Source organism: Tribolium madens, unplaced genomic scaffold (assembly GCF_015345945.1).
Source record: "Tribolium madens isolate multiple individuals breed KSU strain unplaced genomic scaffold, Tmad_KSU_1.1 Scaffold_96;HRSCAF=242;Tcas5.2_LG5, whole genome shotgun sequence".
Classification (NCBI taxonomy): domain Eukaryota; kingdom Metazoa; phylum Arthropoda; class Insecta; order Coleoptera; family Tenebrionidae; genus Tribolium; species Tribolium madens.
Window position 1 is genome coordinate 11904472 of NW_025401068.1, and position 18080 is coordinate 11922551.

The following is an 18080-nucleotide window of genomic DNA, read 5'->3' on the forward strand; positions in this document are numbered from 1 at the left end:
CCTGGTATCTTATCTTACTTGGCATTTTTCTCTGGGATGCTAGTTCTCTAGCACCCTGTATGTAGTAATTTTACAAGCTTAAATACCATTTTTTTAATTGTAGAACTCGATCCATTTTCTTCCCAAAGTGGATGTTTTATAGTTTTAAACAGTAAATAATATTAAAGTCAACTCCACAAATCTATAAATTTTATTTAGTCAAGTAGGGACATGTTTCGGCACTGTTGTGCCATCATCAGCCATTGAAAAGTCTTACACTTTAAAATAAAAAATTTACAAGATTAAAAAATTTAAATGTTCACTGTTCAAAATTTTTCTTGATTATCACAAATGGAAAAATATACGGAAGGAATAGGAAGCTTCAAAAATTTTCAGCTTCACTGACCTCGTCCTTTTTTTACAGAGGAATAATGTTTAAATCCTATTCCTTCTGTATATTTTTCCATTTGTGATTATCAGGATAAATTTTTAACAGTGAACAATTAATTTTTTTAATTTAATTTTTATTTTTTATTTTAAAGTGTAACAATTTTCAATGGCTGATTGATGATGGCCATTGTGTGACAAAACATGTCCCAACTTGACTAAATACAATTTACTATTTTTTTTGGCTAATTTGTGTCTCGACGATGAATGATTTTTTATCAAACCTGAAAGTCTTGACGAAATTTGTTGAGTGCATTGAACGCTGAATCACTGCTACTGCACCTATTATTGCTCAAGTGGTGAAGTAAATTTTTGATTATTTTTAAATTGGGGGCAAATCTACAGTTAGTGTTTAAATGAGTAATGGTTTTTGTCACGCGAATTTTCGCTTAAAGCGTGAGATTGTAGAAAATCCTCCAGGAAACTCAAAGCGTTCAACGAATTAGAACTTGGTTGAAAATCACCACCGTGTATGGCGCGTCCGCCAAGTCGCTGACCCAAGAAATATAAACCGTGTCATGACACAGGAAACACTTCCAATTAAACCATGATTTGACTATAGATTTTGCAACAAATTGTGCACTTTTGCAATCCCAAACAAGGAAATTTTAATATTTTTCTAGTCCAAGCCATTAATCCACTATTTTTTGGTAAAAGCTAAAAGCAGCAAGCACCTATGTATATTACGTAAATGGCTATCTATTGTAGTGAAAGAAAATAGCATTGATTTATTAGCTTCATTTCCTTAATGCAGTATGCAGCTGAGTATTAGAGGTGGGCGTGTATGCGAGGTTTACCTTATTTTGTAAGAATTTTTACAACGAATTAATTTAAGAATTCATATTTGTGTTGTTATTGAACATTGATAGCTATCTCTTACATAAGGTAATCTAATCCAGCAAAACAAGAACATGATTTTTATTTTTAAACTTTGAAACTAATCTAGTCTCTTAATTTTCATATCTGAATATCTACTTCTGTGTAAGCATTATTCAAATACAAATTTGAATCATCTAAACGTTTTTTCTTGTTGTGAACTTCCGCAGACTTTGTGTTTTTCATTTTTATTACTCATCGTGATCTTAATCGTAAAATTATAATATAAACTGTTTTTAGCACTTTTTTGATTTGGGAACAGCACACATAAACATTATTGATTTGCATCGAGTCAGAATCCGTAGGAATTTTAATCGCATAATACTCAATCTTGAACTGGATAAAAAAATCATTTAGGAGCGTTTTATAAAATACAAACAAATTTTTCCTAAACTAGTTATTTTCGTCAGCGAAATTTCATAAAAAACGTGAATTTATTGAAAATTTTGAGATTAATTTTGACAAACAAGTATACAGGATGTGCCAGAACTCGCGCCCCAGAGAAAAATTTCATGTAAGATAATACCAGGAACATGAAAAAAATGTTAAAAAATTTTATCTGTCAAAAAATTTTGACATTTGACACTTTTTTGTCTATTTAATCATACTGATGATGTTGTATATGTTTTTTTACAATTATCTAGTAAAGGTACAAAAATTTTGCCAATAAAAGCCACAAATAAAATTGAACAGAATTACAATTTAGGATATAGCTTCCTTGTTTCCTCTTCTAATAGCCTGTAGCAAAAAAACTTGAAAAATCATTTTTCCAACAGAAATAAATAGAGTCAAATTGCAAAATTTAAACTCTTTTATAGATAGAATTTTTTAATATTTTTTACATGTTCCTGGTATCTTACCTTACATGGCATTTTTCTTTGGGGCATCCTGTATAAATTGAAAAATTTATATACATATTTAGTTATACCAGGTGAATAAAAAGTATGGAGCCAAACGTTTTTTGCTTAAACTACTTATTTTTTGAAAAAACTAATTGATGAGTGATAAAGTACTATAAAAATGTGATGATTTAACAAGAATAAAATTTTTCGAAATTTCCTTTTGTTTTTGAGTTCTACAAAAGAATATTTTTTTAAGTGGCAACCCACTATAAAATCATTTTTCTCATAAAAGCTATACCCTAAGGATTACAACTATCTACTTTATATTTAATTTTTTTTTTAATTTTTTCACATAAATTGCAATTTTGACAAAAAAAATCGCATAACTCAAAAACAAAACAAAATTTCGTTCTGAAAATACGATCACATTTTTTATATTACTTTAATTTATATTAATTATTATTTTCTGGAGACAAATGATTAAAAATAAAACCGCTTGGTTCCATACTTTATATTCACCCTGTATACCCCTTTTCACCTTATGTATCTAAGGGAACAATCATGAAAATGTTATTTCTTTTTGGCCGAAAGTTGATGTCATTTTTTGATGAGCAAAGATTGAAGTTTCTAGGTTAAGGAATTGGAGATTTTTCTATCATTCCAGAGTTTGTTTTTTTCTCAGTAAAATCGAGACAAAGTAGAATGTATTAAAAGTTAACAAACTAATAAACCATGCTGGAGGACGTTGAGTCACCAAAGAGCTTCAGAGAAATAAAATGAAACCTCAATGACTCTTTTCCTTCCTTCAATTTTTAAATTAACATTGCTCAGAATGCCAGTACGTGCATCATCAACAAGTTTTATTATTAAAAAGTAGATATTTCATCTTCAAGGTCGCTAAAACAGCCTTGAATTCACCGGAAAAATTCACAACGAAGAATCTCACATCTGCATCGTTATTACGATTACACCGCAGAAATGATAAACAGAGAAAAAAATGTTTATTTATGTAATACGACCTACATGACGAAGTGTAAAGGAATGCACACTTCCATGCAGTTTATTTCGTAAATAAATCGATTTTGATTGCTGAGTAAAATTTCTTGTAGACAGTCAACAGCAACTTTGAGAGGTGCTTGTTGCAGCTGTATTGCCAACTAGAAGGTCAAGGTAGACATTCTCAAGACAATTTGACGAACCGAAGAGTTCGTTGCTCTCACTCTGTAAATATTGCCATGATTATATCAACAGTTTCATTTGAGAAGGATTTTGAACAATTTTGAAACAGTGAGGCACTTTATTAATTGTTGTTTACTTCTTGAATGCGATTTGTTATTCCACTGGTGATGGTACTATAGAAAACAAGGACAATACAAGGAATGTCACTGATTTCTTCTTTGAATATTATTTGTTCTCATCAAAAGGAATCACGCTAATAGCCCACTTTGAAAATTCCTATATTTGTGTAAAAATGCGGAAGCATGGTACTGCGTTGAACCATTTATCGAATATATCATGCAACTGGAAATGATTCATGGATGTGAAGTTAAATCAATTGATGTTTGGAGAATAATTTAAGACAAACAGTGAAAGGAGTTTATTAATAGTTTATGCATAGGCGAGTTTATTTCAGACTCGTTTGTTTATATGTCAATCAATTTAACACTAGTGCTGTTACGTAATTGTTATAGGGTTGGCTAACAGGAAGGAAACATTTGACAACTGCTATTAACGTTACGTAAACTTTCAATGTTTTAAAATTCCACCCCAAAGGCTTGATACAATGTTGTGATAATCTTCCCACCTTGTTTTATGACTTGTTTGTTTTATAAACAGTGAACTCGAAATTAAGTTGGCAACACCGAATTGACGTTTGAATGTCAACTTGCCAACTTAATTTCAAAGTCATAGAACACTTCGATCAGCTTGACAAAAAGTTTTTTTTAATGGAAATTACCAAGTCAAAATTTTGGTGAAAAAATTGGTAGCAGCTTGTCTCCATAGCCACAAATTTTGTTTGCTCTTTGTTTTTGTCTCTAGAAATTTTGTTAAAAAATTATGGTTATGTGTTCCAATTGAGGTGTTGTCAAAATTTTGACTTTTATGAATCTTGTGTGTCTGTTTGCTCTTTGAAAGCGCTATAATTGAAACTCTGAGGACACACATCATTACCTAAGGTCTAAAGACAGAATTCAGTGCTAATAATTTTGACAGAAACACACCGCAAGTAAGTACAATGTTGTGGACAAAAATGAGATTCTTGCTACAAAAACTTTGAAGAAAAAGGATGTATACTATACAGAAAAAAGTTATTTAGCAGTAGGTATTATGATGATTGGCAATAAATTTTGTGTAATTGTTTGAAATGAGCTCAAAGTTGATGCATTTTATAAATTCTTCTTCAGCTTTAGTTTCAAAATTATTACTTTTTTAACACATTCCTCAAAAAACGATGAACAAGACACTAATTTAATTGCGTTCTTTCTCAGGTTTTTTCTTATTTATGTTTATTTTGTATTCTTGTCGATTTCTTGCTAAAAATAAAGAATATTTCGCAAACCTGCATTACAAATTGCGTCTAAATTTTAACGAGCCCTTTTTCTAACTTCCTGCTTGCGAACTATTCGTTTCCAAATTTCGAAAAACTGTTAGTAGTACCGAATTTGTTCCTTTTTTGGTGTTTCGTCTCTAAATTTTCTTAGACGATTTTTTGTGTTGACGTTTAATGACATAGTTTTCAAATCGTCGTTTGCGTTGATTGACAGTAATAAAAGTCTGGGCAATGCCAAAAAATGGCCGTTGGGGGAGCGACGAGTCTGCAGTCTAATGGAATCTGTATATTTTGGTTTGAAACCTTGATAAATTTTTGTATACAAAAATTTACTTTTGTGTTTTATGGGTTGTATAATAATTTTTTGTTGATTGTAATTTTTTCTAAGAACTAGACCAAAAACATCAAAAATTAAAATATAATTTTATTTATTTAAAAAATAAAGATTTACATTTGGGTTAGATAGTTATTTTTATTCTTTTCTTTACAAATTTACAAGAACATTAACACATTACAATAACTCTTTATTATTTCTTCAAAACTTTGAATAAAAAACACTAGGATTAATTATATTTTCTACTATTTTTCTATTTGGACCTTGGTTTTCAGCTCTGTTTGTCCTAACATTTTAAAAAGTGCAACATTTGATTTATGATTGTCACTTACCAATTTCAAGATTTTGAAGCCACATTCATGTACCTGTTTTATTACATTTATGCTCATATTAAAAAAACTGTTCAGTCGAAAGTGTTTTATGAAAAAAGTATCCAACGGGAATAGTGTATTTGGTAGACAATCCATGAATAACGAAACACAACAGTTTATTGGCTAAAATGGGCTTTTTTCCTATTATTTCGTTCTCAGTATTTGCAATGTCGTAAATTGTATTTTCTGTTCGATTATACTCCATTTTTTCTTTAATGGCCATGTCATCTATAATAAGAGAATATATTTTCTCAACGTCTTTTAAATTATTGCCTTCAGCAGTTATTCTGTTTTTAATTAAATTAGTCAAGCCTTGAGAATTTCCCATATATCTGTCTAAAGTTCTTCTGGATGGAGCTTTTAAAAAATGACTTGCAAATTCATAACCTTTTGAAGAAATGTACCTCCAGGCAGTACAATGACGTACTGTAACTTCAGACCATCTTGGCTTTTTTAGGGAATAATTATAAATTTGATCAAGTAAAAACACAGTCCTTTGCATCTGACTCAATTTTCACAACACAATGTTGACCTTTACTGTAATTGTCAATTGTTTCCTGCATTCTCTTTAGTTTTTCAAGTTTATTTTCATACAGCTTATTCAACTTTTGAAATCTTACATTTGCTTCCTCTAACTTTTTTTCTAAATTTTGAATTTTATCTAGTAAAACAAATTTTTCTGCCGAACTTATTGCATCTGAAACATTTTTTAAATCAAAGTCATGAGTATCACCTACTTTTAAATCGCTTTGTTGATCAAAATCAAATCGAAATGGGTTTGAAATCGTATAATTTTTGTCAAATGACTCTGGAGATTGGAGACACGGTGCAGGCGTTTCTAACGGCTTAAGTTCTGAATTAATGGAAGTGGTATAAATTACCTGAAAACGAGTAATTCTTTTATAATTCAAGAGCAAGGATGGAACTGCATTTGGTAACAATTTTTTGTTTTTATAATAGCTCGTTATTTCAAAGTGTTTTCCACAAATCACGGAATTTCGTTTTTTTTTTTGATTTCTACTTTTTGGAAATTGATGTAAAATATCACCCTCTTTCTCCGCTTGCCCACAGTTTGGAACACAGCAAGTTCGGATACTTGGCATTTTAAAAATTATAATGTAACGGCTGAAAGATATTAATACTGCGCTTCTTAAGCTGAAAAAATGTATTAGTTGTGTGACAGATCAATATTTTATTAAACGTGTCAACAATTGTGACATTTAATTTCCTGCAAATTTTCAAATTTCACAAATTACAGTTTCCTTTGGAGGGTAACGCCCGCGTCATCTACCGGAATTTTCGATTTTGACAAGTTCACGATTTTGGCCTATTGCCCAGACTTTATTTACTGTCAATCAACGCAGACGACGTTTCAAATTAATTCAAAAAACCGGAACTGCCAACTTCCTATATTAAAATTACCATGAATGAATTTACTAGTGATGCCAACGTTAAGACTGTTTGGCATTTCCATTAAAAAAAAAAAAAAACAGACTTTACGTTACCGCATGACTGGTTTTTAATTTGGCACCATCGTGTTGCCAACTTAATTTCAGAAATAGTTTTTTGCTAAAGGATGAGGCAATAATTCCCGTTAGTGCTTATCTCCGATTATTTATGGCTAAGAGTTTTAAAGCAGTGATAACCTATCTGTGTTAAGAATGCCAGACGTAAACAAACCTGCGAGGAGTGCGAGGTGTTCTGTTTAATATCGGTGGACGTTATTCAAGTCTGTGGGAAAATTTTCGATAAAACTGCAATATTGCATCACAAAAAGAAATACTCTTAGATTAGGATGTTTAAAAAGCGTAATAAAACAGAAAACTTCATTATCTACGACAGAGGACAATCAACTGGGTCCTCATTACACTAAGAAAATAATTATAGCGTGCGATGCAAAAATCCAAAAGGTCATATCCTTGACTTATATGGAATTTGTGCCAGCAATGACCAGCCCTAATGTGGATTTATTTGCATGCTTGCATGCAAAGACTTAAAAAAATATATTTAAATACCAACCACACTCTTATCAGCAGGGAGTTCTTAACAAATGTAAATATTTGGTCGTCAATCGGCTTCTTTGCATTCGTACATTCCGGAAATGCTTGAAATTTTTGAAATTTGTCTTTTAAGGGGAGTGAAGACGAGTTTACCTGCACACCAGTCGTAAATAAGACAAGTTACAGATTAAAGAACGACGAAATTAGTCACGCTTGTATTTAGTATTCGACAATCATGAGTTTTGTCGTCGTTACAACTGCAATTACATGAATGGTCTTGTAGATTCGTTAGTCGTTTATCAATGGATTTATTATGCGTGACTATAATCTATCATGTTCGTGGCATTTAAACAAATAAGCTGGAAATAAAGCACTAAAAATCTCGTTCTGTTTATTTCTGCCAATTTTAATATTTCTATGAGCTTTAAAACGAACAATCTATTGCTAAAAGAACCATTTATTACACATACAGGGTGATTCATATAAAACCACAATGATGAATAATTTGCGAATCAGTGTGTGTTGAACACACATAATTTCTCCAAAAGATTTTCGAATCAGTTGGATTTGACCAACGTTTTTACTGTAATATTATACAACGTGTTTCAAAATGATTTTCATCTAGTCGCCTATGGAATTTCTTTACATGTAAATTTTTCTATGCTGCTCTACTCTTTTTGAACCAATCGAAATCAATCAACATTTGAGGTTAATTAGAATCAATATTTTTTTTAGGCGGCATTCTTATTTTACATGAAAAATCCGTAGGCGACTGGATGAAAATCATTTTAAAACATGTTGTACATATATTTAAAAAATAACTGTTAGATTATCATTTATCAAGAGTGACTAAGAATTGATTAAATAAAGTTATATTTTTGTGGCTGTTTTTGTATTTGTAGTTGGTCAGGCGCGTAGTTTTATATGAGTCACTCTGTAGTTTACTTTTGTAAATAATATTTTTTTAAGAACAAATAACGAAAATAAGGAAATAATAAAGAAGTTGCATATTTGAAGAGGAGTATCTAACAAAATTTTTGCTTGCAATTTTGAGAATAAGTCAATGGTTTTCCAACAGTTTTTTCGAATGTCCTTGTATAATTTTTTTAAGTTAGGGAATTGATTTTTTTTTTAAACTAGAATCATCATCCGGTTTGTTTGCAATTTTGAGAATAAGTTATTGGTTTTCCAACGGTTTTTTCGAATGTCCTTGTATAATTTTTTAAGTTAGGGAATTGATTTTTTTTTAAAACTAGAATCATCATCCGGTTTGTTTGCAATTTTGAGAATAAGTTAATGGTTTTCCAACGGTTTTTTCGAATGTCCTTGTATAATTTTTTAAGTTAGGGAATTGATTTTTTTCCAAAACTAGAATTATTATGTAGAAAGATAATTAAAATAGCGGAATTTTACATAATGAGTCATAATTAAAAAATGTAAGTGGTTAAAATCGTAAAGTCTCAGGACATACATTATGTTATTAGGAGTAAAAGTACTAGTTTATGTGGCGAAGAACGTTTAATTTGCCGAACGTAGTGAGGCAAATAATTCAGCTGAGCCACATAAACTCACTTTTACTCCAACTAACATATTATTTTATCCGCAAACGTATTCAAATCGAAAGTAAAGAGCAATATTAACTAGCAAGTAAATGAACAAAATAATCAGAACGCCTTGTAAGTAATGAAATCATAACAACGCTTGAGATTTTCGAAAGTGTTTATTGTAATTCTCCAATAATTGCTGAAACAGCAAAAGAGACAAGGGAGAAACAACATTTAAGGTAGTGACATTTAGCCATAAAAGTAGTCACTTTTGTGACGTTTGCGGATAAAAAATTAGATATGAGTTTAGAACAAACAATTTTTACCTAAAAAAATTAAATATTAAGTTATAATTGTGAGAAATTGAAGTTAGGCAATAGTTAAAGAAATCCATTTGGTTCTGGTTTCGCGACAAGTGTTTCGTTGGTGTTTGTAAATCCGCCTTTTATGGCACCAATTTTACTTAAACATTGTGCTAAAAATGTCCCAATTTCACATGCATTCATGCACAAACATAAAAAGCCTTGTTTAGTCTTGACACGAATATCAAGGTAGAAAGGAAAAATGCAAATTTGACAGAAACTTCGAAGGGATCGTTGCTATTGTTGTTTAGAAAATGTCCAACAATGGTACAATTTTGTCGTAACGAGGTAGACAAATTCATTGACACATGAGAGTAAATCACAAATGAGCGTTGTTCCCACGGAACAACAACAACAAAATGACGGCTTCCTAGTGGTGGCTAAGGAGTGTCCGAGCGTATCAACCCTTCGCTTTTGTGCCTTTTGGTGTATTAACTCGATTTTTTTTTTGTTTGTTTCAGACGTAGATGCATGGTAACGCCAACGACCGCAGGGCCCTCGAAAGAGAGGCTCTGCGAAATGTTATCAATCAATGGAACGCCAATCGACTGGATCTCTTCGAGTTATCCGAACCGAATGAGGTAACCACAACTTTGCTTTATTACCCAAAGAACTTGAACTACTTTCGTGTTGTTGCAAGTCTCACAAAACGAAATTTGCATATTTGTTTGTTTCGTACAAGAAGTAGTGACACAAGAATGTCCAATAAGTTCAGTTATTTTCAATATGGTTGGATGATTTTGGACAATACGATGTGGGTACTTCCTCGGGCTGGGTTCGGGCAACCGACCGTGTCTCCCGTTTCACATATCCCTTACTAGGGCGAGGTCTCTGACTGATTCTTGAGGAGTTGGGTCAGCAGGTGGATACACTTTGATTTTATTTCGACTTTTTATCCACCAAAAATTTCAAAAATTGGGGGTGTTCTTATCTACAGTACTTCAAAAACAGCAGTCTAAATTTTTTAAGGACTTGTATTGAGTGAGCAAATCTCAGTCAATATTTGATATTAAAAAAAAAGAGTAAAAATCAACATGAAGAAGTTGTTTATGTCAAGAAACGTTCAAAAGCAAAAAAAATTCATTGATTTTATTCCCGAGGGAATAAAGATTATTAGTCAAAAACGAGGAATAAACCTTCACTATTCCCCGTTGAGAGGAAAAAATATTCCTATTTCGAAAAGTAAGATTATATTGACAAAAAATATTCAATTATTGTGAAATTACGATAATTAATCTTAATTTTGTTTAACTTAAACCAAAAATGAGTAAACGAATGAGTAAATGTTAGTGACTCACTGTGTGGGTATAATAATTCCAATACGTTTTTAAAAGCCATAAAATGTAAAAATTATTTAAATAAGAAAGGTGTACTGTGATTACATTCTCCATTTTTGTGCAAAAATGTTTGTTTTCTCCACACTACTATTTTTGTTATAATTTTCTCCAGGATGTAGATAAAAAGGGACAATTTTTTATTAGAAAGTTTTAGCATTTTTAGAAGATTTTTTTTTATATACAGGGTGATTCAAAAGTGTAGTAGTATTCTTTTAATTTTTCCCGTTTATTGTAAAACTGTGTCAAATAACACAATCCCATGCGCTACTAGTTTTGTCTTTGTTGTTACTATGCGAATGAGTGAGACAAAATGCAAACGGTCAAGCGTAGCGGAAAATAGGAGGGACCACCAGTAGTTCTCAAACCACAGTGCGATCAAAAAGTCTTTCTATCAAGTAGGCGTCCTAGTTGAGGACGTATGTTGCATGGCAGTTAGATGTCAAAAAATTATTTTATAAAAATTAAAACATTGAGCTAATTAAATTGAATTATCCTATGAAACGTCTCAAAATAAACTAAAATAAGATTTTTTTGGTGTTTATTCATAAAAATCGTTCACCACGGGTTCCTGTCATAATTTACATAAAAAATATTTTGACATTTCTCATTTGTCATTGTGACATTTTGTCTTCCACAGACATACGTTTTAAATTTCTACGCGTGTGTGATAGACAGACTTTTTGTTTGCACTGTATGAGACGCCACTAAGCTAAAACTTGTTATTATTATTATTATTTTTTTTAATAAATTAATAAGTCTTATATGTCCATCATTCATTAATTGTCAATTTCTCTTACTGCATTTTTTAACCTATTGAGAATCACTTGGTTGAGTGAAGTAGATAGACGTGCTAAAGTTTGCTGTCTCTTTTAAACGAGCTAAGTGCAAGAAAGACAACATACCACTGTTGGGACCAGAGACGGCATAACGTTTATCTCATTTGTAGAGCGAGAGAGACAACAAAGTTTTATGACATTTGGGTAAAATTAAAAGAATTCTTCTATATCAAGCCATCTCTTGGGTGCTAATAAAGGACATCCAACTGAGTTAAAAGTTCTCATGACAAAAAATTGTTTGTTTTTTTCCACGAGATATAGCTCTTTAAAAGTTAAATTTATATGATAATATGAAAATTCATTTCTATGCTTAGCTGAAAGTCCTTCTATCACCATTATAGAGTTGGCCCGACACTTGTGAATCACCCTGTATACAGTGTGTTTTAAAAACTTTTATCAACTGCCGGCAAAGTTGTGATGAATTTTTTGTGCAAATTATGCAAAGTCTCTTAGAGCAATATGAGTATAGTGGAACTCCTCTATAACGAGTCCCGGTTATAACGAAAAATCGGCTATAACGAGTAAATCGTATAGTCCCTTGCTTTTTTGTATACTGCTCTATGTAAAATTCTCTCTCTATAGCGAGTATTTTTCTGGAATTGAGGTGGATATAACAAAACTTTTATTTTGTCCAAGATCGGTAATGGGAGAAATTCTGAGAAATTTCGAAAACAGATCGGTTATAACGGGAGTTTATAGAAGAAATAAAAATTCTGCGAGTCTCCATTACGTATTGTGTACCAGAAGTTTTTTTGTAAATGTTGTTTTTGCGCGCTAGTGGTCTTATTTTTCTCACTTCCTTACTTTTGAATAACTTTTTAAGCAGAGAACATTTCGTCTTTCTGTATCAATATTTCGTCCTCGAAAAGAAAAACGTTTTCTATCAGAGAAAAAATATCAATAATAACAGAGTTCTAAAGTGGTGAAAAACAAGCTGCATTCTGCAAAGAGAAAAATTTAGCCAATTCTACATTAGCAACAATTTTAAAGAAGAGGGACCAGATTAGGAGTTCAACTGGTGAATTTTCGTCAAAAGTACATACTGCTAAAAATGCTAAATTATATAAAGCCGTTCTTAAATGGTTCAAAAAAAAATTGGGGATTCTCTAGAGATGAAATTTTTTGTTATTGGGTGCTTCCACCTAACCACGATGTCTTTTACAATAGCTTTGTGCAATTGGAAAGTGCAATTGATAAGATAAAAATGCTTCATTATAAAAAATAAACAAAAATTACAGATTTTTTTCTTTTATTTTAAACTTCCCTAATATTCGTATTTTTCATAAAATAAATTGCATAGTACATGCTTAAAAACTTTTATTATCCATGAATGTTTATAGCGAGAATCGGTTATAACGAGCAAATACGTTGACCCCTTGAGTTCTCGTTATAGAGGGGTTCTACTGTATTTAAAAAAGGAGATTTGACAACACTGTTAATAGGTAGGGTGAGTTCGGGAGAGATGGGCAAATTTTTTGTTACAAGTGAAGTTAATAAATTCCAACGAGAAATTTTCTATATTAAAAAAAAATCTTGTATAGTAAGTGTATTAAGTGAAACTTTTATAGGACACCTGTAGATACAATAATAACTAACGGGTCAAAAGTATTACAGAAAATCTTTTTTTTATTCTAAAAAAATCTGATTCTACTTTATAAATTATTTGATTGCTATGTTAGTTGTAAAAATTCCATCCATTAAGCACGGCAATTACATCTGAGAAACCTGGAAACATACAAAAGCCAGAAAAATCACGAAAGTAGGTGAAGAGTTGATGCATTTGTTACTTTCACAAATAAAATATAATCTGCAATTTAAATCAGATAATGTTTACACGGAGAGAAAGAAAATAACGAAAATTTTCGCCGGAGCCTTCAAGCGTTACAAATGAAATGATGTAATTAGTCTCCAAAGTCTTTAGACCGCAACAAAAATGCCACAGTTGTTACAGAAAAGGGGGTTTCAAAACGGATGATTAAACAATATGTTTATCATTTGATGAGGAATTCTGCACCTGTTACAGTGTGAAAGAGGCGTGTCTTAAATACTATGATGCGTATAGTGGGTTACTATCTACGCAAGGTAAAGGACAACGACCCCATTGGGTCTAATTTCCTTATTATTGCGAAAATATTTTGAAATGTCTCAACGGTACAAAAATTTCATAATTAGCACGCGACAATCAACGGCTTATCGACTCCTTTCATTGTTTCCGTGAGGAAACTAATTATGGGAATTGAAAATAGTGTATTATATCACAAGGCAAAGAAGAGATTTTTTATGCTAGTATCGAGGGTAGTAGTAAATGCGAGGCTAAAAAAATATTCACTATGATGTTTTTTAATGAAGTTTAAGTCTTTTTATTTTGATTTTGTATTACATATTTCATCTCGAAATACTTCAGTTAGTATACAGGGTGCGCCAGAACTCGCACCCCAGTGAAAAATGCCATATAAAGTAAGATACTAGGAACATGGAAACATACAAATGTCAAATTATTTTTATTTTCGTGTGATGGTTGTGGCGGTTTTTCCAAAATTCGAAGAAAAGGCACTAAAGTGACCATTTTTATGACCAAATGTCACAAGTAAAAGTTTTACCTATCAGCCAAAGAGTAAAAATTCTATTTTTGCGCTTAAACGTTTTTACTTTTATTATCATTTATCTTTTTCGCTGCTTCAGACGTACACTGTAAATCATAGCATTGAACATTTTGCATTCTAACTACATCAGTTAGTAGTAGTAGTTAGTTTTTGTCTAAAATAAGTATTTTTTATCTAAAATGAGCAGTTTTTGAGATGTCGATCAAAGTTTGGCACATTAGTTTTGAATTAATTTTACCTTAATTTACCAGAAGTCGTTAATATTTTTTTTTCCTCAATAATGTGGCAAGTAAATCGCCAAAAAATATTTTTTTTAACGCAAAATTACGATTCTGTAATTAATTTTTGTCTAAATGAAGGGTTTTCGAGCTATCGATCAACGTTTGACAAGTTTGTTTAAACAATTTTTTTCCAAATTTACGAACTAATAATTTTTTTAAGAATGTGGTCACTAAACCGTCAAAAATCAACATTTTTTAACGCAAAATTCTTCAATGAATACGAAGCTGTAAGTAGTTTTTATCTAAGATGGGCAGTTTTTGAGATATTGATCAAAGTTTGGCAAATTAGTTTTAAGTTTTAAACAAATTTTAACTTAATTAACGCAGATTTGCCCAAGGATTACGATTCTTTAATTAGTTTTTGTCTTTAATGAGTAGTTTTCAAGATGGCGATTAAAGTTTATCAAGTTAAAAAATTCGTAAATTTGTAGTACTTTTTGCAGAGCTGTGTGCGTTATAGAATTTCAAAAATAAAAACACGTTTTTGTTCAGAGTGTTTACAAAACTTTTCCATTTGACTAATGAGAATAGTTAAAAAGTAAATAAAAAAACAGGGTGACTTTTAGAAAACGGCAGGCGCTCTAGAATTTTTATTTATAGACCGATTTCAAAAATTAAAAAAATAAATTAAATGGATTTTAATATAATACATAGTATAAGCTGACAATTTTAGAATTCTTCTAAATGCCATTATAATATACAGGGTGCGCCAGAACTCGCGCCCCAGACGAAAATGCCATATAAGGTAAGACATCAGGAACATGGAAAAAATATTTAAAAAATTCTATCTAAAAAAATTTTGAAGTTTTAAGAGCTTAAATTTTGCACTTTGACTCTATTCATTTCTGTTGGAAAAATAATTATCCCTACAGGCTATTAGAAGAGGAAACAAGGAAGCTGTATCCTAAATTTCTCTGTTTAATGTTAAATTTGTTTTTTATTGGCAAAATTTTTGTACTTTTACTAAATAATTATCAAAAAACATATTCAAGATCATTAGTATCATTAAATAAACATAAAAAAATGTCAAATGTCAAAAAATAAATGTCAAAACTTCTTGACAGATAGAATTTTTTCCATGTTATTTGAAATTTATCTTTGGGGCGCGAGTGCTGACACCCTGTATATTTGTATAATAATAATATTAGTTTTAACTAATAATACAGAGTGTTCCGGCTAAACTCCACATTAGAGGTGTTTGTAGCTCGAACAATGATATTTATCTAAAATTTTGTTTATAGTCAAAATCGGTTAGGTCCTATTTGATGAAAATATTTTTAAAATGGTTCCGGTTACACCGGAAGGGGTTATTTTAAATAGAAAGCTATATTACTTTTGGAATTTTTTTGGATTTGCACCTTCTTGAAAAATCGATAACTCTGCTATTTTTAATTATTTTGAAGTCGTATTTGTACAGATGAAAGAGAAAGGTTAGAATTTCCAAACAAATTAAAATTAACAAACTTCAAGTAGTGAAAAAGTTTTTTTTTCTAGGACTTGGAGTTCCACGGCGTTATGCGATTTTATTTCCAAGACTCGGGCCAAAAAGTCGCTACAAAGTGCATCCGAGTGGCGTCGGACGCCACTGTGGAGGACGTAATCGGAACCTTGGTTGAAAAATTCCGCCCTGACATGCGGATGTTATCAGTGCCTTCTTACGCTCTCTATGAACTCCACGAGGGATGCCCCGAAAGACGGATGCTCCCCGACGAAAAACCGCTCCTTGTGCAACTCAATTGGCACGTGGACGACCGCGAGGGCCGATTCCTCCTCAAAAATATCGACGACAAAACGGTAAAAAAATTCTAAAAGCGAAATTGTACCTCATTTTTGTGATTCTAGACCAACTCGGTTGGGTCTCTTGACTCGAATGCGAGTTTTCGACGAAAATTATCGAAACGAGAGAAGAAGCAATTGAAGAAACAGGAAAAACTCTCGAGAATGAAAAGCGAAAATGGTGATATTAACGACAAGGACGGCGTGGCGGAAAAATTATACACGGAATTGCCCGAAACGTCGTTCACGAGATCGATTTCGAATCCAGAGGCGGTGATGAGGCGACGGAGGCAGCAGAAATTGGAAAAAAAGTTGCAGCAGTTTAGGTCCAAAGACGGGGGGCCCGACACGGGTGAATAATCTCATTTACTCAAAATCGGGTTAATTAATCACAATTATATCTAATGACACATAAAAAAGAAAAAAAAATTTGAACGTTCAGCACCAGAAAGTTCGTTTTAGTTCGATAAACAACAACAAATTCCTTTCAAAGATTATGTAATTTCGAAGGGCGTTTCCAAATTTCCAATTTACAGATATTTATCTTCGTTTGCAGTCATTGACACGTTTGAAATTTTCCTTTTATTAATAGTTTTTAAATTGCTTCTTTAAGTGGGTGTTTGTGATATGGTAATAATGTTAATAATAATTTTTATGGCTTTTATACCCATTTATTAAGATAGAGATTGCAAACTTGCATCATTGTTTAATAGGTCATTACAGGATAAGTAGTTGCTTGCTAGTGCTTGTTTTAATTGCTTTTGTAATAAAAAAGTAATGAATTTGGGAATAAAACTCGAACACATGTCAAGTAAATAAATTTGAAGCATCGAATTAAATTCGTTTTAATCAATTAATTTAATTATCTTAGTTTAACAACAATGGCAGTAAACAAAAATAAAAAATTTTGAAAACTTTTTTTTTAATAACTCGAGATCTAATCAACCGATTTTGATGAAATTATTACCACATGTTATTTAGTGTGTTACCTAGGAGGTAACATAGGACTTTTTTGATTGGATGCTATACGTTAATTTTTTACTAATTTTTAATAAATCAGTTTTTTTTTAATTTGCTCTCCGATCAATTGTTTTTGAGGCATTAAATAAAAAGTTGTTACGTCTGGAAGACTACATTTTAATAGTTTTTACGACAAAAATTTGGTTGACCATTTTTAAAATTAAATCAATTTTCAAAAAATTTTCCTCTTTATTTCAACAATTTTAGCTCGATGATTTTAGGAATATTTAATTTTTTACACCATACGTATATAAAATATTTCAGAAAGTCTGACACACCCTGTATGTTTGTAATAATATTAGGTTTAACCAATAATGCGAGTGTTCCAGCTTGCTTATGTTTGTTTTAATTGTTTTTGCAATAAAAAAGGAATGAATTTGGGAATAAAACTCGAACACATGTCAAGTAAATAAATTCGAAGCATCGAATTAAATTCCTTTTAATGAATTAATTTAATTATCTTAGTTTAACAACAATGGAAGTAAACAAAAATAAAAAATCTTGAAAACCCCTTTTTTAATATCGCGAGATCTACTCAATCGATTTTGATGAAATTGTTACCACATGTTATTTAGTGTGTTATCTAGGAAGTAACATAGTATATTTTTGATTGGATGTTACGTTCATTTTTTACTAATTTTTAAAATTAAAAATTGCTGTAAATCAGTTTTTTTTTAATTTGCTCTACGATCAATTGTTTTTGATGTATTAAATAAAAAGTTGTTATGTCTGGAAGACTACATTTTAATAGTTTTTACGACAAAAATTTGGTTGACCATTTTTAAAATTAATCAATTTTCTAAAATTTTTCCTCTTTATTTTAACAATTTCAGCTCGACGATTTTAGGAATAGCTGATGTTTTACACCATACGTATATAAAATATTTCGGAAAGTCTGACACACCCTGTATATTTGTAATA

At 31.1% G+C, this 18080-nt stretch overlaps 1 protein-coding gene across 3 annotated transcripts in view; it reads left to right on the forward strand.

Annotated features, from left to right (window-relative positions):
• The window catches only part of LOC123013774 (afadin), a 58836-nt gene that overhangs the window by 2852 nt on the left and 37904 nt on the right, over positions 1 to 18080 (forward strand). For all 3 annotated transcript variants that reach the window (XM_044412547.1, XM_044412545.1, XM_044412546.1), the window contains exons 2-4: positions 9768 to 9887; positions 15858 to 16157; positions 16206 to 16491. In XM_044412547.1, the coding sequence (XP_044268482.1) occupies positions 9774 to 9887; positions 15858 to 16157; positions 16206 to 16491 (700 nt within the window). In that variant the 5' untranslated portion in view covers positions 9768 to 9773. The remainder of the gene's footprint in view (positions 1 to 9767; positions 9888 to 15857; positions 16158 to 16205; positions 16492 to 18080) is intronic.